Source organism: Magallana gigas, chromosome 8, assembly GCF_963853765.1.
Source record: "Magallana gigas chromosome 8, xbMagGiga1.1, whole genome shotgun sequence".
In the NCBI taxonomy this organism is placed as follows: domain Eukaryota; kingdom Metazoa; phylum Mollusca; class Bivalvia; order Ostreida; family Ostreidae; genus Magallana; species Magallana gigas.
In genome coordinates, this window is record NC_088860.1 from 39,771,969 (window position 1) to 39,794,183 (window position 22,215).

The window sequence follows — 22,215 nt, forward strand, 5'->3', positions numbered from 1 at the left end:
CACACACACACCCAAAACAAAAAAAAAACCACGCAAGGTTTTGTAAGAACGGAAACTAACGGCTTGTTCTTATTTTTGAAATAGAAACGATCGAGTTTTTGCATTGCACAAAAAAAAAAAGAAAAAAAAAAGAAAAAATAAATAAATAATAAATAAAACTAGATACGATCTCGTTACGAGTAACGAGTAGGTCTTCCGTTCAATTTTTTAAACGATACCATTAAGATATCAATGAAATTTCAGAAATTCTTCTCAACCCCTCCCTTTTAGATAATGTATACGATTGTCAATATCTTTTTAAATGATTAAACAAAACCTTTTGCTTTCTCCAAACAAAACATTAAAGATTTAAGATTTTAGTCCCCTAAACTCTGTAACAACGGATGTGGCAATGAGTATTAAAAACTGATATTGTTACGATCAACAACTTTACTTTTTTAATGCATTACAAAATCTTGATCGTTTTTAAGGTATGTGTACGAGACTTTACGAGTCTCTTGGCCCCTAATTACAGGGGCCAGCCCCTTTTTCTTGAGTTCATTCAAAAGGTCCCACGATTACTAACATTTTTTGTTCTTACAACCATCTAAAATTGTTGTATATTTTTTCGATACAATTGATTGAATATTTTAGGGGCCGGCCCTCTTAATCTTTAATGGGGACAGACATTGGTGTTTTATTAATGAAATCTATTAGAATCATCAATGCAAACATTTTCTCTTCTACATTGCTTTACAAAATATGTCTCATTTTCTAGATATATTGCGTCATAGTTTAAGTACGTTGGCCCCTAAAAATCCCTAATTCCGTAATAAATGGGCGTGGCAATGACTTTTTCTGATAGATATTGTTACGATCAACAACTTTGCCTCTATAATGCAAGACAGAATCTTTATAGTTTTTAAGTTATTCGTAAAAGAGTTTACGAGTGTCTTGGCTCTTACAAAAAAGGGGCCAGCCCCTTTTTCTTGATTTCTTAAAAAAAGGTCTTAAGAATACCAACATTTTTTGTTCTTACACTCATCTAAAATTTTGATCATTTTTGAGATACAAATGATTGAATATTTTAGGGGCCAGCCCTCTAGATCCTTAATGGGGACAGACATTGGTGTTTAGATCAATGGAATCGATTAGAATCATTAATGCAAACATTTTCTCTTCTACAATGCTTTACAAAATATGTCTCCTTTTCAAGATATATTGCGTCAAAGTTTAAGTACTTTGGCCCCTCAAAATCCCTAATTACGTAATAAATTGGCGTGGCAATGGCTTTTGCTGATAGATATTGTTACGATCAACAACTATGCTTCTATAATGCATTACAAAATCTTTTTCGTATTTAAGTTATTTGTAATTGAGTCTACGAGTGTCTTGGCCCCTAATTTAAGGGGACAGTCCCTATTTCTTGGTTTTGCTGGAAAGAACTTTCAATTCTCTACCCCTTTTATTATATATGTTTTAAGAAAATATCAACTCATAAAAAGATACAGATCAAAACGTATGAAAATTTTGATTCAAAATTCGTATCCAATTTTCGAGCGTAAGCGAGCTCCTAAACTTTGCACCACTGGCGTTGTGCACAACTTCAAACTATGGTCTACCTATCCTGAAAATTTTATATTCACATCTCTGATAGTCTCTGAGTTTATGTCTGCACAAAATTGGTCGTAAAAATTTACAAAATCGGCCGTAAATCGGAACCGGAAGTGACGATTTCAAAATTTCAAAAAACTTCTAGAATTGTGACCACTGGCAATCATCTGTGAAAAAATGGTCGAAATCAGCCGAATAGTTTTCGAGATATCGCGTGCACAAAATTTGTGGAAAAAAATAAGAAGAAGAAGAAACAGTACGAAAACTACTAGATACAATCTCGTTACGAGTAACGAGTAGGTCTTCCTTGCGATTTCTGTTTTAAATCATACCATGAATAATCGATACAATTTCAGAATTATCCCCCCCCCCCCACACTTTCAGATAATGGATACAAATCCATTATTACATAATAAATGGGTGTGGCATTGTGGCAATGAGTTTTCCAGATAGATATTGCTACAATTAACAACTTTGCTTTTATAACGCATTACGAAATCTTAATCGTTTTTATGTAATTTGTAATAGACTTTACGAGTTTCTTGCCCCACCCCCCCCCCCCCCAAAAAAAGGGGGCCAGCCCCTTTTTCTTGATTTCTTTGAAAAGGTCTTAAGAATACTAACAATTTTTGTTCTTACACCCAGCTAAAATTGTTGATCTTTTTTGAGATACAAATGTATGAATATTTTAGGGGCCAGACCTTTAGATCCTTAATGGGGACAGAAATTCGTGTTTTGATAAGTGGAATCGATTTAAATCATAAATTCAAACATTTTCTCTTCTATGATGTCTAACAAAATATGTCTACTTCTCTAGTTATATTGCGTCAAAGTTGAAGTACTTTGGCCCCTAAAAATTCCTAATTACGTAATAAATGGGCTTGGCAATGATTTTTTCAAATAGATATTGGTACGATCAACAACTTTGCTTCTATAATGCATTACAAAATCTTTATCGTTTTTAAGTTATGTGTGATATAGTTTAAGAGTGCGTTGGCCCCTAAATAAAGGGGCCAGCCCCTTTTTCTTGATTTTGTTGGAAAGAACTATTGATTCTCTGCCGCTTTTGTTATATATGTCATAACAAAATATCAACTGATAAAAAGATATAAATCAAAACGTGTAAAATTTTGAATGAAAATTCGTACCCAATTTTCGTGCCCAGGCGAGCTCCAAGAAATGGCGCAACAGGCATTAAACAACTACATGCTGCACAACTTCAAACTATAGTCTACCTATCCTGAAAATTTCATATTCATATCTCTTATGGTTTCCGAGTTTATAGCTGCACAAAATGAGTCGTCAAAAATTACAAAATGGCCGAAAATTCGGTACCGGAAGTGACGACGAAAAAATAAAGAAAAATGTATTAAGTTTAAATCACGCACAACCATCTGTGAAAAAATGGTTGAGATCGGTCAAATAGATTTCGAGAAATCTCGTGCACAAAATTTGGAAAAAAAAATAATATTAAGAAACAGTACGAAAACAATAAGGTCTTCCGCTGGAAACGGAAGACCTTAATAAGCCAATTAAAATAAACTTGCGGTAACCCATTTCTTAAAATATTGCCCCAGCAATTTAATATTTAGTCGTTTCACTCTTATGCCCTAAAGTACATAAATGATCAGCATGGTCCTAAAAAATTACAGCTTGCATTTAGATAAATTCGTGAACCTGTTCCGTAATTTCATATGTTCCTTTGTACAATCTTTAAAGAAAAATTACCAAACTTGTGACCTATATACCGTCCATTACTTCTGCAATAAATTCCAAAGAGAGCTAATAATTTCATTAAAGAAAGATAAAGGTTAACGCCCTTGTTTCTTTTAATTAGCAGTGCCATATTTTATCTTCAGTTCTGTATAAGTTTCCCTGAAATGTTATTTTCGTGAAGACATGCAAAAGAGAGAACTAATACAATTTAATTGCAAAACTGAAATTTGCCCCATTTTCCAGCAATGTGTGTACGATACGATAATATCCCTTTCGATAAGCGATATTAATAGGACTTTCGCCATTATTCATACATAAATTAACATAAGCTTCATTTCTCAGTAAAATTTGTACTGTGCTTTCGTGTCCATTTTGACAAGCTTTATAGAGAGGACAGCAACCTTTTTGATCGCACAAATTGATGTCTGCTTTACTCTTCAGTAAAAGAAGTACAATGCTATCATGTCCGTTTTGGCAAGCTATTAATAAAGGACTTGTTCCATTTTTTCCAGGCACATTAATTTTAGCCCCTCTACTTAGTAGCATTTGAACAATGCTATAATGTCCATTATAGCAAGCTATAGTAAGAGGGGTATCGCCGTATTTGCTACATAAATTAATGTCAGCTCCATGCGTAAGTAATACTTGTACAACCCGATCATATCCTTTTTGTATCGCTACATAAAGAGGACCAAATCCATAATGACTATATAGATTTACGTCGGCTCCATTGTCTAATAAAAGTTCAACGATGCTATCATGACCGTTTTGTGCAGCATTATAGAGAGGACTGCATCCTTCAATATCACTGAGATTGATATCTGCTCCATGATCCAGCAACATTTTTGCAATGCTATTCTGTCCATTGGAACAAGATATATTAAGAGCAGTGTCGCCGTAATTGCTACGTAAGTTGATTTTGGCTCCACTCCTGGTTAAAAGTTGTGATATGTATCTATTGTTGTTCTGAGTAGCTTTATGGAGAGGGCTTAATCCGTTTGTATCACAGAGATTTATATCTGCCCCATTTTGTAGAAGAAATTGAACTGTTCTATCGTGTCCGTTTTGGCAAGCTTTATATAGAGCACTGGCACCATCTTTATTGCAAATATTTATGTCTGCTTTATTCGTAAGTAGCAGTTTTACAGTATTAACCGACCCATTTTGACAAGCTGCATAGAAAGGACTAATTCCGTTTTTATCACATAGATTGACGTTTGCATCATGTTTCAATAAAAGTTGTACGGTGCTATCTTTTCCCTTTTGACAAGCTACATAGAGAGGACTAATTCCATTTTCATCACATAAATTGATGTCTGCTCCATTATTTAGTAATAGTTGTACAACGATATCCTGTCCGTTTTGACAAGCTTTGTAAAGAGGACTGGTTCCATTCGTCATGCATACATTAATGTTTGCTTTTTTTTCTAATAAAATGTGAACAATATTGTTAAACTGGTTTTGACAGGCGACATAAAGAGGACTTATTCCGTCGTTCATACATAAATTGACATCTGCCTTATTCTGAAGTATATGTTCGACAATTCTTTCATGTCCGTTTTTACAAGCTATGAACAGAGGACTGGCTCCATTTTTCTTGCATAAATTAATCTTTGCACCAGTTTTCAACAGGATTTGCACTGTGCTACAATGTCCGTTCTGACAAGCTAGAAAGAGCGGACTGGCATCGTCCTCCGTACATAAATTTATGTCTGCCCCCTTACTTAATAACAAATGAACAATTTCATCACGTCCATGTTTGGAAGCCTCAGCAAGAGGACTTGTTTTGTGTTGTCCACAAAAATTAACTTTAGCTCCATGATCGAGCAATAATTGTACCATACTTTTATGTCCATTATTACTTGCTATGTTGAGAGGAGTATCTCCGTATTTGCTACATAAATTAATGTCAGCTCCACGTTTAAGCAATGCTTGTGCAACTTTATCGTGTCCTGTTTGTATTGCTACATATAGTGCACCATATCCGTATTTACTATATAGATTCAAATCGGCTCCATTGTGTAATAAAAGTTCAACGATGCTATCATGGCCGTTTTGTGCAGCATTATAGAGAGGACTGCATCCTTCAATATCACTGAGATTGATATCTGCTTCATGATCCAGTAAAATCTTTGCAATTCTGTCCAGTCCATTACAACAGCATAAATTAAGAGCTGTATCACCATGATTGCTTCGTAAGTTGATTTCTGCTCCATTACTGAGTAAAACTTTAACGATATATTCATGTTTGTTCCGACAAGTTTCATGAAGAGGACTAAAACCGTTTTTATCGCAGAGATTAATATCTGCTCCATGTTTGAGCAAAAATTGAACTGTTTGATCGTGTCCGTTTTGACAAGCTTTGTATAGAGCACTGGCCCCATCTTTATTACAAAAATTAATATCTGCTTGATTTTTAACTAAGACTTTTGCAGTGCTATGAGATCGGTTATTGCAAGCTACAAAGAGAGGACTAATTCCGTTTTCATCACATAAATTGATGTCTGCTCCATAATCTAGTAATAGTTGTACAATGTTATCATTTCCGTTTTGACAAGCTTTGTAAAGAGGACTGGCTCCGTTTGTCTTGCACAAATTAATGTTTGCTTTATTTTTCAATAAAATTTTGACAATATTGTCAAATTGGTTTTGACAGGCCACAAAAAGGGGACTAACTCTGTCGTTCATGTATAAATTAACATCTGCTCCATTTCTTAGTAACTGGTGAACAGTGCTTTCATGCCCGTTTTGACAAGCTATAAAGAGAGGACTGATTCCATTTTTATTGCAAAAATTAATATTTGCACCATTTTCCAATAAGATTTCTACAGTTCTAACGTGTCCGTTTTGACAAGCTTTAAAGAGCGGACTGTCTCCATTCTCCATACATAAACTTATATCTGCCCCTTTACCAAGTAAAAGTTGTACAATTTTATCATACCCATGTTCACAGGCTTTAGCTAGAGCACTGGCTCTGTTTTTAGCGCACACATTTACGTTTGCTCCTCGATCCAGTAATAATTGTACCATATTATCGTTTCCATTATAACAAGCTATATTGAGAGGAGTATCACCGTATTTGCTGCAAACATGAATGTCAGCTCCATGATTAAGTAATATTTGTATAACCTTATGATGTCCTTTTTGTATCGCTGCATAGAGAGGACTAAATCCGTAATTGCTATATATATTTAAGTCAGCTCCATTGTCTAGTAAGAGTTCAACGATGCTATCATGACCGTTTCGAGAAGCATTATAGAGAGGACTGCATCCTTCAATATCACTGAGATTGATATCTGCTCCATGATCCAGCAACAATTTTGCAATACTATCCTGTCCATTACAACAAGATATATTAAGAGTTGTGTTACCGTGATTGCATGATGAATTAATATCTGCTCCATTCTTTAATAATAGTTGTACTGTTGAAAGGCGTTGTGATTGTTTTTGAAAACCACTTTCCTGGGTATCGTTTCCAGCTGCTAAGATCAAAGGAGTCAATTTATTTTCATCGTCCGTTCGCAAATTCACATCGACATCACAATGAAGCAATTCTAATAACACTTTAGGATTGTGAAACATAGATGCAATGTGAATAGGATAGAAATCGTCCCATTTCTCCATCATATATTCATTAATATGGTCTTTCAAAAACATGTTAAACAATACCGTTGAACCATTACAACACACTGCAGGAAACAAAGAATGTCCTATAAAATTTGTTTGAGTGCTTTTTAGAGCTTTTAAAATATGCACAGACAAATTGGTGTGACCACACACTATAAGGGCGCCAAGGGGCGAAATTTCATCATTTAAAATTAAAAATGAAAGTTTTGACAACATGAATTTTTGTTTTCGTTGATTTGGTTTTTCTTCATAAATCATTTGTTTAAGTAATAATTGTAACTTTTCAGGATGATTTGTTAGTTCTTTTATAAAAGCTTCAGTCACTTTCGTTTGCCTTAAACATGGATTGAGAACGACATCCAATATTCGACCTCCAAAAATCTCAATAAAAAGTCTTTTTCCAAGTAAATTGATGTGTCTACCATCTACATTTATAATAAACGGATCTTTGAGTTCTTTTTCACTACTTATTGTAACTCTTCTCCGAAGGAAACCGATGTCAGAGTATTTAATTATTTCGGCAAGATAATTTCTTCCAAAAATGTGGAAAATAACTTCCATGACAAAATCGTGATAAAAGTGGTACTTGTCACCAATTTTCTTGACTATAAATCCTTTTAAAGAATCAAGATTGTATTCAAATGTGTCAAGGCTTGTGTTTTTATCAATTCCACAAAGTGTTAATACATGTTTGTATTTGTTTTCAGATAGATCATTTTCTAGAAGATCATTCACACAGAGATTATTATTAAAAAGTACAAGAAGAAACAGAGCACAATACTTTTCTTTGAATGTGTGTCTGTATGCACTTATTTCTGCTATTAAACATTTAAAAGGGTCTTTGAAAAATCTTAATCCTACATTTTGGCATTTGTTTTTGCTAAAGTAGAATTTACATAACAGCGGAAAGTAGTCTTCAGTTTTAATTATTTCAAAACACTCCTCGTCGGATAAATTGATATCAGATGTGTATCTGTTTAATATTTGTCGTTTCTCATCCCAAGTAAATTTATATTGACCATCATCAATATCTACAATATTTATCTTGTCGCTGATAATTCCTTTTACCTTGCTATCGAAGAGAACATTTTTCCTACACGTCATCAGAAGTTTGTCTTTCTTTAAGATGGATGTCAAAACCTCTTCATATGTTTGCCATGAATTATATAATAATTCATCAAAGGATTTTATGCCAATTGGGTCATTAAGAAGAAATAACGTTTTGCTTTTTGTTGGGCATATGTTTAAGATTTCCTCTATTCTCATGACGGGTTTCACAGTCCAATCTTTTTCTCTGTATTTGAGAGCAATGTGGTGGATGATGGCGGACTTTCCAGATCCCGAGCGCCCTGTCACAATAACCAAATGTTGTTGTTTTGTTTTATTTTCAACTTGTTCGCTTGCTCTTGTCGGAACAAAGAACTTGTCTTCCTGTTGCCATTCTTCAAATATGTCCCTGGATGAAAAGTCTTGTGAGAAAAAAAAAACCAAAAATCAATCTTTGGTCAGGGTTAGTAAGCTTACTAAGTTCAACGAACCCCCCCCCCCCCCCCCATTAAATCATAGTTTTCGGCAAGTGTATTAAAATTTCAAAAAAAAACCGTAATTAACATTGGTTTATTGTTTCACATCTAACTTGTCCTATCGAATAATGTTTTATCTACTTATCTATATTTTATCAGTTCAAATATCTATCTATATTTTCATTGCTAATTCATTTTGGAACGACATTATATCCGGCATGTAGAGCTAGGGATTTATTTCAAAAGAATTAAAATCATACTGAATTAAACTTAAGTTCTGTTTAATCTGTATTTATCTCTACACCTTGATAAAAACATTCCTTATATTAGATCAGCACATCCATAGTTCACACCTAAAGAATTAGAATTAAGCATCAATCATATACTATTGAATGATTTTGAATTTAACTGACCATAGTTATTACTCAAATCGTTCCCGCATAAAATGATATAAAACACTGCGCACATGGTAATACCAGTACATGTAAATATAATGATACGTCAACAATTTCAGATATAAAAACTAAAATAATACCAAAGTACTGAAGTACTGACGGGAGTTCATTTTATCGATTATTATTTATCTTAAAATCAACGATGTTATTTTGCTTGGCAATTAAGTAGTTTATAATCTCCATTTGAAAGACGCACATTTTTATAGTATGTATTCTCGGACTTTTCCGACAGGAATTTCGAGAAAACCACTTATTAATCATTTTGTGTTATATTAAAAATAGAATTAATTTCATCAAACTATGTATCGGTATTCGAAATATTTTAAAAAGTGTATGGATACAACCAAAATGAACTCTCGTTCAACCAGATGCTCGGCTATTCTCCGACTAGTAAGAGATACCAGGTCACGTGATAGCTTGATGATGCGACCTCTAAATGTAAACTAACTCTCTGCTTGTCGGAGATGTACGGAGACAGCCGATGGTTGAACGAGACTATATTGAACGTATATTGGCGTAGGAATACTTACGACTGCAAAAAACTTCTAAATTGTTCTTGCTATTTAAAATCTGACTATTTCTTAGATATTTATAAATAAGTTTCCTTTGAAAAAATGCTTCCGCGTACATTACACTGAATTTATCGGTTATTTTCAAGAACTAACTCTTGTCAGCGGTGATGGTTTGTGGTTAGGTCCAAGCCCTGTTTAAATTTCGGTTTGCCAGAGTAACTGCATAGGAGAGTTGAATAAAATTAACTCCCAATAATGGTTATTCCTTGGCATTTTTTAATGACAGAATATATGAATGTTTTCATGTTTGTATTTTTTCAGTGTGTGGATTGTTTAAAGTTTTTAAATGACAAGTTTGCCGTTTTACATTTAAGTTTAAAGAGTTGCAAATATTTAGAATCCATGTTTGTTTAGAATATACTAATACATCTTCATAAGACATAATAGTGACTGGTTCATCGACAGAAAGAATTAACAGTCAAACGGTCACAAAATGTTAACCAATTACAGTTCCTATTATCATAATACAATACCCGGTATGTTTATCTATTTTAAAATGATTATTCATTTTATGTACTTTTCTATTCAAAGGAAAATGATAAAAATCTAAAGGAAAATCAACAAGTTAAAGAAATACTGTATCATACTGTATCATACCTTTATTGTATGCTGTCCTATCATGTTGACGCTCATGTAATGGTATGAGTTCTTCTTCGTCACGATTTTCTACATCATTATTTCTTCTGCACTTTTGAATAACTATATCGTAATAGAATTAAAATGACCAGTAAATTATTTTTTAAATATTTAAATTAAATTTGAATCAATATTAATTTTTTAAAGGAATGAATTAGATTTAGTTTAAATAGGAAACAAAAGGGAAAGTAATAAGTAATAATCTATGTGTATCTTTTTTATTCCTTGAAATAATACGATGCATTTTTTCCTCATTGGATATGATCTTGATTTTAAAAAAAATCTGTAATGTTAAAAAGGATAAAAATTAAGCAATACATACTTCTTTTATAGAGAAAATACAGTACAGATGTGACACATATAGCGATGAGAACTCCTAAAAGAGCAGCAAACATGACCCAAGCATTTCTGTCGTTTCTTTGATCATTTTGTATTGCTATATGTACGGTCGTTTCATTTATATATATTGTTGTTTCTTCCAAATATACAGTTGTTTTTTGAGGAGAAGTTGTTGTCCTAGTGTCATTCCGGACATTTTCATCAGATATATGGCTGGTTGTTTTTGTTGGGTTTGAAGTAATTGAACTGTTAAGTTAAAAAACAAATTAACTGTTCATAGCATGTTTATAAAACATGTATCTAAGATAAACCTAATCAATAATTGATAGATAGTTAATGATAATAAACAATAGAATTGTGAATTTGTTTTTTTTTAAATTATCTTTTTATATCAAATGTTAACAAGTTTACAAGCATATCTATCTATCTATCTATCTATCTATCTATCTATCTATCTATCTATCTATCTATCTATCTATCTATCTATCTATCTATCTATCTATCTATCTATCTATCAAGATGAAATGATGGCAAAACATCAAATAATATCATAAAGAAAAGCAATGTTCCTATAACCAATATTGTCACAAAAAATATATTTATTTCCTATCATTTACATTACATTTTATTTGATGTACCGTAATTGCCAATCTAAAGACGACTAAAAGCTAGAAATCCAGTTACCTTAATGAATACTAGTCTTTTTAACTCTGCATTTTGTTATTCTTATATGCATTAAAATATTTATATTGATTTAAAAAGTATTCACTTATTCGTATTCATCTAACTTTTGGTTTTAAAGGTTTTGAACTGTATTTCAAAAGAATTTTGAGTTTGAGGAGAATTTACGTCAGACTTAAAAATTCAAATTAGTATAGTAACAAAGTAAAGTATCCACACCTATAGCAGTTTGATAAAAATAGTATATAATCGAAAACAAACTTCTGCCTTATTATGTGTAATACGATAGGCATAGCATAAATAATATTATATAAATAGTGCATGTTTGGGAGGGTAACAGTTGAAATTGACACCCCGAGAAAACCATTGTCAACCGACGCGAAGCGGAGGTTGACAATGGTTTTCGAGGGGTGTCAATTTCAACTGTTATCCTCCCAAACAGGCACTATTTATTTTGTTATACTGAATGTCTTTTTTAAAATTTGTAAGAAAATTTTGCTGCTTTTATATAGGAATAACGTGAATTCTACAGCGAACCGTACGCGCATAATTTTCGCGCATGTAACATTTTTTAATTAACTGTCAAAAATTATATTCATGTTATAATTGTTAACTATTTGTTTTGCAATTATATATTCCCCCTTTTTAAACTCTGCAAAAGTGATTCAAAACTACGAAACGACATTGACGACATTAACATATCCTAATAAGCTCTTTTGGCTCTTAATGTTCGGTACTGTGTTGTATAATATAACGTTTTTAATCGTAAAAAGATGACTTGTGCAAATTCAAATGTTTACAGATTAACAGCATTTTCGATAATGTTCTGATGCAAAAATTGACCGAATATTTTATATCAATAAAGTTTTTCAAATTTAAAAATAACATTATATCTTGTACAAAAATTTACATGTAATGTGAAATTAAATTGACAAACCTTGTACATGTTGGTTCGACCAAGAAACATCCATTTTTAATTTGACTACAACTTGGGTCTATAAACAAAATCAAAACATATGATCAGCGTTTCTTTTTTTAAAACGATAAAAACTCTTTTGATGACACCTTCTATTACTGATACGTGTTAAAAAAAATAAAGTACAGAATTTACTTCCTTTTAAAATTGCGGTATTCATTGGACAGTGATTTAGAGCTTCGTTACAGAATATGTACAATTCATGATTATAATTAGGTGTTTGATATCATCAAAAAGTATACAGTTCTGTGTCACAAAAATTATCTTTGACTAAGCTACTTTGACAGAGTTTTTTTGACACCATCTCTTGACGTTATCGCTGGTAACTTTTGGCATTTCAAATAAATAGATTAACTTAAACAAGACAGTACGGCAAAAATACTATAATTAACGAATTAGTTCATATTATCCCAATAAAGTCTAAAAAGTAACAAGCATTATCATTGCTTTATTAAAACAAAGAGAATTAAATGAATAAGTACTTTTACACTTTAATTTTACAGGTTTTGTAAACTTATCAAATTGCCGATCTATTTATATAAGGTTTGTTATGAAACTTATATGAGAACCACTGAAAACCGTTTTTTTTTATATGGATGCCAATGTCCTTTATAGAGAATGGCGAGTACATGATTTAAAACAGGCAATATCGTATTAATGTATGATATTTTAACTTAGATAATGCCATTTTTAATTCATTTGCTGATGTTTCGTACATTGCAAAGCGATACTTCAAACTAAAGAAAAAAAAACAAAAACAAAAACAAGATCCCGTATCATTCAGATAGTTATTTGACCGAAACATTTCTATTGCTGTAACCCCCTTTATCAAATAAAACACAACAAAAAAAAACAAAACAAAAAAACCCGCAATCACGTTATATCACCGGAAAAAATGTCCATTCCGAAGTTGTCCGTCCCACTGTTTATAACATTTGATAAATTGTATATTACTGAATTGGAAACGATGGCTGTCGTAAATATATTTAAGTTAAACAGACAAAGTAATACTATACACAAAGCTATAACAAAATGTAGGTATTTAAGTCATAAACACTGGGTTTTTTGTCTTATTTGATATGCAATTTATTCAGATAGGAGAAATAATTTTTCCTAAGAGATATTTTAAGGTGGTATGGGACACTTCCATGTTGTGACCTATTGTTTATCGAATAAACAATAAAATGAAGTGTACTCATTAAAATAGTTTTGTTTCCAATATTGTCAATTAACAGCGTATTGCAGAGGGTCAGAGGGTTAACTACGAATCTGTTAGTCATGACTTCGATTCCCTCTGGGGGTTTTACAATTTTTACCTTTCCAAATATATTCAAAAGCTATTTTCGGTTAAATATTGTAAAATTTGAAAATTGCATATCAATTGTAATGTACTTTAATCCACATTAATATCGACAGATGTCACATTCTACTTTAAGATCAATCCTCTACAAATTTCAAAATTCGATGGCCACACAGTCATCAATTTTCTTCATATTTTGCATTTAAAAACCCTTCGGAGAATAACGATGCAAGGCAACCTTAAACAGTTGCTATGGGGGACCGATTGCCATGATGGCAGAAGCAAAAGATCGAAAAATGGCCATTTTTGAAGCTTGTTTGGACACAAATTGCAAGAGACTACAACAGTTTTAGCTATAAAGAAAAAGTAATTACACATTAAATATTGTAAATTTTTAAATAATTGAAATTTTTATGAAAAAAAATATAGTTTAAGAGTGTTACCATGGTATATTTGCATATGAGTTTTTTTTCTTTTTAAACTTGTTACCAAAGCCACAAGTGTCGATTTTTTATTTAACATTTAAACTTCAAATACAGTTATAAATTTGAAAAAATCGTGTTTAGAGAATAATTTTTGGTTTCCATAGTAATATTCTTAAAATTTTGATTTGCCCACCTATGTTTTACCATTTTTTGAAAATTGACCATATAGTTAAATATTTTATATTACATAATTTAGATAAGCTGCAATTGGTTAAGAGTTGCCAATGATCTACCTTTGGTCTCCGTTACCATGGAATGGTAACCGATGACAACAAATTTATGGCATCTTGGTCTTTATTACATCAATGTGTATCATAATATATTGTAATATGTTTTACGTTGCGATCGTTGGGGCCAACGCAGCCTATGATTTATAATTCTATGAGTACTGTAGAACTAGTTAATCTCGGATAAAATGTCGTTGAATAATAAAGATTTTAACATAATGTTCAATTCAGAATTATTTCCTTTTTAAAAGTGATTGTAACGCCAGTTCACCTCGACATATTAGCTTAACTTGTAACCCCCCCCCCCCCCCGAAAATCAAGGGTCAGGAATACCCGAAATTTGCGGGAATCGCCGGAATCCTCTTAAAATCTAATTAATGTGAACATTCAAATCCGTGCTAGTTACTATTCTTTCATTTCTCTGAAGAAATGCTCTCATTCGTTAGCTTTTTCATGATTTTAAGAGAATTTCAGATTTCGGTTCTTTAATTTACAGTAATTAGAGTTATAGTTATTTTCCTTTATTTACACACAATTGTGAGGTCAGAGTTCACGTCGGTTCTATGTCGTCTGGCTCTTTAAAAAAGTCCCTGTTTATCAAAACTACGCTAAGTTTACTGTTTTATCTAGTTCTCAAAGTTTTACTTTGATTTTCGCGAGAATGTGAGAATGCCATTTGCAATGCTTGGAATTGCATTGTAGGTTGAAATTTACGGACACCGAAAAAATCTGACTGATCAATGTGCAAGAAAACCATTGTAACGTCACTTGATTTTATTTGAAAGTGTACAGGGGTTAAAAGGCGATAACTTATATAATGGAAATATGTATATATCCGTGTACGTTGTGTCAGCAGTTTATTTACAATGCATGTACATAGTCTTTAATTATTTAATCCTGCTTGTTCTCCTGAGAGCGTGAAACTATATTAATGGGGAACTGCTGGTCCAGTAAAAACATTGCATTACTGGTCCAAGTAACTGACACCAAAAATAAAATCCGTTGAATGAATGCAACTGGTCTGAATTTTCTACTCACACAATCCTTGCGGGTAGAGCTCGCTTCGCTCGCTATAAAGATATTTAGTGGCTATGCATGCCGAAACCTCTAAATACAACTTTGAATTTTACTTTGAATTGATCTTAAAAAGTATATGGCGTTTCCTTAAAAATTCTACAGGAATATATTACATAAGTTATTTTCTAATAATATGAATATAATTCATACAGGTAGTTCTTCAAACAACAATAATAATTTCTATCCGGTTTTTTTTTATTTCTGAGGAAGTTTGTGTTCAAACCAAATCATACTTTAAAATACTGTATGAAGTTCTTTAATTCCCAACGGAATGTTTAAGGAAAATTGTTTTTCCTATTGGAGAAATATTTTCCCGTTGGAGGTTTTTTATTTAAGACAAATTTCTCACTCAGCAGGTGAGATACAACAATTGTAAAAGTAGTTAGAAATGTTTCAGGCAATGTTTTATCATACAGCATGTTTATTTTTTTTTCTAAATATACATCTTAGCCACCTATGCACTGAAATAACTTTCCGACACAGTGCTAACAACAAAATGAAGTCAGTTTTGGGCATACAGGATTCTGATTAAAGAGAGACTATTCAAAGTTTACATGTATGAAATGAAAGCGGTAACCTACATTCAAAACTTTTCGAGGAAAAATAGGTGGAGGTTGGGCATCCATGGCTAAAACTGCTGCAATTGTATGAATCCACTTTCGAGTAGCGTTTAACCAAATATAAACAGAGATCTGAAATAAAAAAGTATCAACGTCTGCTTCTATTTAATTTAGGAACATAATTAAAAATGTTATATTGTGAAGACTTTTTAGCTCACCTGAGCCAAAGGCTCAATTGAGCTTTTCTGATCACAATTTGTCCGTTGTCTGTCGTTGTCGTCGTTGTCGTCGTCGTTGTTGTAAACTTTTCACATTTTCATCTTCTTCTCAAGAACCACTGGGCAGATTTTAACCAAATTTGGCACAAAGCACCACAAGGTAAAGGGGATTCAAGTTTGTTCAAATGAAGGGCCACGCCCTCTTTAAAGGGGAGATAATTGAGAATTATTGAAAATTTGTTGGTATTTTCCGAAAATCTTCTTCTCAAAAACTATTCGGCCTGAAAAGCTTAAACTTGTGTGGAGGCATCATTAGGTAGTGTAGATTCAAGTTTGTTGAAATCATGCATATGGTCCACAGGGGTAGGGTGGGGCCACAATGGGGGATCATGTTTTACATAAGAATATATAGAGAAAATCTTTAAAAATCTTCTTCTCAAAAACTACTAAGCCAGAAAAGCTCAAATTAAAATGGAAGCATGCTCAGGTAGTGTAGATTCAAGTTTGTTGAAATCATGATCCCCGGGGGTAGGGTGGGGCCACAATTGGGGGATCAAGTTTTACATAGGAATATATAGAGAAAATCTTTAAAAATCTTCTTCTCAAAAACTATTAGGCTAGGAAAGCTCAAATTAAAATGGAAGCATACTCAGGTAGTGTAGATTCAAGTTTGTTCAAATCATAGTTATTGGGGGTAGGGTGGGGTCACGATTGGGGGATCAAGTTTTACATAGGAATATATAGAGAAAATCTTTCAAAATCTTCTTCTCAAAAACTATTAGGCCAGAAAAGCTCGAATTTGAGTGGAAGCATCCTCAGATAGTGTAGATTCAAGTTTGTTCAAATCATGGTCCCCGGGGTTAGGGTGGGGCCACAATTGTGGGATAAATTTTTATATAGGAATATGTAGAGAAAATCTTTTTAAATTTTTTTTTTAAAAACTATTTGGCCAAGAAAGCTCAAATTGGCGTGTAACCATCCTCAGGAAGTGTATTTTCAAGTTTGTTCAAATCATGGTCCCTGGGGGTAGGGCGGGGCCACAATGGGGGATGAATTTTTATATAGAGAGAAAATCTTTAAATGTCTTCTTCTCAAAACTATTAGGCCAGGAAAGCCCAAATTTGAGAGGAAGCATCCCCAGATCATATAGATTCAAGTTTGTTTAAATAATAGTCCAGGGGTAGGGTGAGGCCACAATGGGGGATGAATTTTTACTTAGGAATATATAGAGAAAATCTTTAAAAATCTTCTTTTTAAAGTCTATTTGGCCAGAAAAGCTTAAACCTGTGTAAAGGCATCCTCGGGTAGTGTAAATTCAAGTTTGCAAAATCACAGTCCCTAGTGGTAGGGTGGGACCGTGATGGCGTTTGAATTTTTACATAGGAATATAAAGAGAAAATCTTTAAAAATATTCTGGGAAAGTTTCCGGTCCAAAACTCAGTACTTAGTGTGAAAGCACAGGTTATGCAGATTTAAGTTTGATGAAACCATGATTCCCTAGACAAAAGTGGGGCCACGAAATGGGGGGGGGGGGGTTATATAGGAATAGAGAAAAATCTTACAGGTACAACAACAAAAGGGGCTTGGTATTTACCAAAAAATAAGAGGTGGATAAAAATTGGCAGATTTTCAGTTTTTTTAGCAAGATCTACTGTACTCAGTTGGTAAGATATTTTGATACTGTAATGCTAATTGGATCAGAATTAAGGCAATCGTTGCTCAGGTGAGCGATGTGGCCCCTGGGCCTCTTGTTTAAAAATCTAAATGAATGTTTATTTGCCAGTTAATTGTTTGTGCTAATCAAATTTACCTTTAGTAATCACTAATCGAGGATATAAATAGCAGAACTCTAAAAGCTTAGTAAGGTTTTCGTTTGGTAAACACATGTATCCATTGGTCTCCGTACAGTTGATGGCTGATGACCTTTGCTCCCACTCTGACCTGTTTCTTGGACAGAACTCGGTTGAATACACCGGGAACTCATAACCGTCAATCTTTCTCTGTAAGTTAAAAAGTGCTTGTTAAATATTACAAAAAATTAGGGAACTCATAACCGTCAAGAATTCTCTGAAAGATGAAATGCTTGTAAATAATTTTGGATATACATATTGCAGTAAAAATGTATAAAATAGCTTCTAAGTAAAAAGGTACTCTGGAATCAAGAATTTGTTTTATAAACGAATAATGTAACAGTATCTTCTTTCGTTATGATGGAGACTATTATAAAAGAAGAATGCCTTTTTATCTGTACAATTCTTTCATTTAAATTAACCGAAACATTACTTTTAACAATTTATCAATAATACATTATCATTAACAGTTCTTTCTTCTTTTTTTTAAAGTCCCATTGCAACGTTGCTCACTTAAACAATATTTTCAACCTGAGTACAAAATACTAAAAGTAACTATATCATATACAATACAACACTATTTTAATGTACTTTTTAAAAAATAAACCCGACACTATTTATCAACAGAAACAAGAGATGTTTGTAAAACACTTATGCCCCCCTCCCTTGGAAACATCCACAAAGAAAATAATCTGGAATTTTTAAAAGTACAATGGGTATAACTCTGTCGAAAATTGCTCTATCATACCCAATATCGAACTTGACCTAGATATTATCATAATAAACCTGTATACCAAATTTCATTTCAATATGTTCATCCTCTGCGAAGAAAATGAACGGAAACTGCAATAACTGGAATTTGTCTACGTCAAAGGGCCAGAACTCTGTCGAAAATTGCTCGATCGTACCCAATATCGAAATTGGCCTAGATATTATCATGATAAACCTGAATATCAAATTTCGTTCAAATATGTTCATTCTCTACAAAGAAAATTAACGGAAACTGTTGGTGGACCGACCGACCGACAGACCGACCTACAGACAGCAGCAAAGCAATATGCTCTCCCTTTTCGAAGGGGGGGCATGATAAAACAAAATAACTTCAATTTACATCAGCATTCAGATTTGGCCCCACAATACCCTAGGGGTTCATGATTTAAACAACCATTAATCACTTAAGTTATGAATTTTTTTAGTCCACTGTTTTTAGGGGGAGGGGGGATGAAAAAAAGATTTTTTAAAAATTCTACATAATATTCCTTTTTGAAAAAAATCAATCCATCTTGTGTCGCCCCCACCCCCTCAAAAGATCATGATTTGAACAAACTTAATTCTATTGAAATTGAGGATTATCAACTTTTCTTGCCATCTGGTGTCTGCAAAGAATATCCCCCCCCCCAATTATCTATTTATTCTATGTAAAAATTCTACCTTCAGTGTGTGCCAAATTCTACATGGTGGTCGTTATTTAATAAAATGCAATGTACACAGCCAGAGGATGTTGCAACATAAATTTTGAAAATTCCGGCCTAATGGTAATGAGACGAATTCTAAAGGTATTTTTCCTACGTAAATCAACCAATGACGAAAGAATTTGGTTGTATGCGATTTAAAAAGAAATTCCCATATAACTGGCTAATTAAAAGAAACCCGTAAATTAACCTTTCACATTTGTACTGGTAAAATTATACTGGTAGGACATTCTTTCACTTCATTACAATAGTTAACATATTTAACGTATGCCCGACTTCTATACAAAGAAATTTTATACATATTCCTTGTGTATTTTAATCATTGAGTGATAATACAACACAATTTTTACCCAGAAATTAACTTAAAGGAACAGTATAATTCTTTACTGGAGCAGCATAATACAAACTTTTATCCGGGTACTTTGGAGAATTTTTGGTAAGCAGAGTCTGTCTATTTCCTAAATTACAAAAAAGCTCCCAAAAACCCATGGGTACATATGTACTGCGAACAAAATCGAAACAAAACCTTATGAAACAAAATGTTTCTTGATAACCGAGTTTTACTTGTCTTTAAGCAAGTGATATACTTACACTGTCGAGAGGCAAGGTAAGAGAAGAATAAATTATTCCTACAAACGTAAGACACAGTTTTGCTTGAAATTCCATGGTAGATCCTACATGCAACCTACAACTGTTTATTTTAACTGCCTATTCAATTCTATAAATAAATACAACTCATACAGTCTCGGTTTGTCTCGGACATGATTAAACATCTTTTTAAAAGCCTTCAGTAATAGGATCTGTTGACACGTTCAACTTGGAATCTGTTTTCCATGAAAAAGAAAGTACGTACACGCATTTCAAAAACAGATGACAGATCTGGCACTTCAATCTATTTCATTTATGATATAAATCTCTTACACTCGTACATGTATACCTTTTAATTACGTCGATTTCGCATAAACAATTATATCAATGTTTCAATTTACACTGACAAAATTAAAGTCATTACAATGTTCACTTCTATCATTAGTCTAATTCCTGAATATGAGTCTTTATAGTAAATTCCTTGAAAAGTCTACAGAAATGTCTCAAAATATACTATATTACAGGAAAGCCTTGCAAGTCGGTTAACACATTTCTAAAGATTTTGTAATATTTCCTTAAAAAACAATTGATAACAAAATGATATGTAGAAAGATTATAAGATTATATAGCTAGGATATGTTACAAATTTTGTTAACATTGAAAGACAGGTTTAAAGTTAAAAATATAATATTCATACTGTCTTTTCTGTTAGAGAAACATAACAATCTTCATCTTCAATTTCTTGACTGCTCGATGGCACTGTTTTTAGCTACAAATTACTTTTAAAATATTTTTACAAAAATGTATAAATTAAACAAACACTGGAAACGGATGAAATGTCTTTATTTTTTAAATCCGTATTTTTATTTTGTGATACATATCGATGGCTCTTCTGAAAGAAAGCAACTCTGTTCTGTGCAATTTTCTAATCATGAGTGTAAGATAAATCGTAAGGTAACATTATCAGTATCTGAATAATTCTAGAAATTAACGTTTAATTTCATGTGAGAATAAAAAAAAATCTTAATGCAGTTTTGATATAGAATTAGCCCATCTATAATAACGTTACTTTGACATTCATTTTTGATATGAAGTTGATAATTTCCCCGAAAATGTTTATAACGAATATATACATCTAATGAGAAGGTATTTTTCTCACTTTAAATGCGGCAGATACGTGTATTAGGTTATGAGGGAACAAATGATATCCTCAGATTAATTAGATTGACTTGAAACATTTACATCAGCTATATAATAGACATTCAGGCTATATATTATCATCTTGTAATATAAACCCCGTCATAAAGGCGTAAGTTGAATCATTAAAATTATTGTTCAAGATTTTTTTACTTGAATTGTTTATTGATCTTGCTTATTTGATTATCATTCTTAATATGATAATTCTGTTATTTCTAAATCATATACCATTCAAATCTTTTTGCATTCATTTTCCACATAATCTCAAAAGATTCTAAGAAATTAAATGTGTTAATAGATTCTATTTTCTTTTTACAATTTGGAACGGAGGTTGGGCGATATTTATGTAGCAAACTAGAGTTTTGTGAAGTTCAATAAACTGGATAAAATGTTTAATCGAGCAGATAACGTATTTGCCTTTTAAACTGTTTAAAATTAGGAATACGTCAGTGTGTACCGGCAATCGGTTTTTGGAATGCAGGTCGCAGTTCGCAGTTCGCAATTGAATAGTGAACTTCGTTCTAGAACGCAGTTCGCAATTCAAAATTTAGAATTCATATTTGGGGCCCGGAATTTTCAGGGGCATCTACTAGTGGTATTTCACTACCACTGTGAAAATATGGTGATGCAGTTATCTATAGTTTTTGAGAATAGTGCCTATTTGCAATTGAATAGTGAACTGCGTTCCAGAACGCAGCTCGCAATTCAAATTTAGAATTCATATTTGGGGCTCGAAATTTTCAGGGGCATATGCTGGTGGTTTACCACTGCCACCGTGAAAATTTGGTTAAGTGGTCTTTTCTAGTTTTTGAGATTTTGGCATTTTCGCAACTGAATAGTGAACTGCGATCTAGAACGCAGTTCGCAATTCAAATTTAGAATTCATATTTGGATCGTGAAATTTTCAGGGTCATTTAATAGTTGTTGATCACTTCTATCATAAATATACATGTATGGTGAAGTGGTGATCTCTAGTTTTTAAGATTAGAGGCCCTTAAAACTTAAATATTAATTATTTTGTGATTTTAAACATCGGGCTCGGAAACATTGAGGGCCCCTACCCTTGACCCTGAAAGTTTATAAACTGTTGATCTTACCGAAAATACACATAAGCTAATACTGA

The 22,215-nt window shown here is 32.6% G+C and overlaps 1 protein-coding gene across 2 annotated transcripts; it reads right to left on the reverse strand.

Annotated features, from left to right (window-relative positions):
- Positions 1–3,121: 3,121 nt before the first annotated feature.
- Positions 3,122–20,041, reverse strand: LOC117690361 (serine/threonine-protein phosphatase 6 regulatory ankyrin repeat subunit B-like). Of its 2 annotated transcripts, XM_066067893.1 has the most exons (7): positions 19,899–20,041; positions 17,796–17,985; positions 15,789–15,899; positions 12,080–12,137; positions 10,445–10,707; positions 10,084–10,185; positions 3,122–8,405 (listed from the first exon to the last, which is right to left on the reverse strand). In XM_066067893.1, the coding sequence occupies exons 1-7, from the start codon at positions 19,971–19,973 to the stop codon at positions 3,508–3,510; spliced, it is 5,697 nt and encodes a 1,898-aa protein (XP_065923965.1). In that variant the 5' UTR covers positions 19,974–20,041; the 3' UTR covers positions 3,122–3,507. The 2 variants fall into 2 exon arrangements, with proteins under 2 accessions (XP_065923965.1, XP_065923966.1); XM_066067894.1 differs by lacking the exon at positions 15,789–15,899.
- Positions 20,042–22,215: the final 2,174 nt, after the last annotated feature.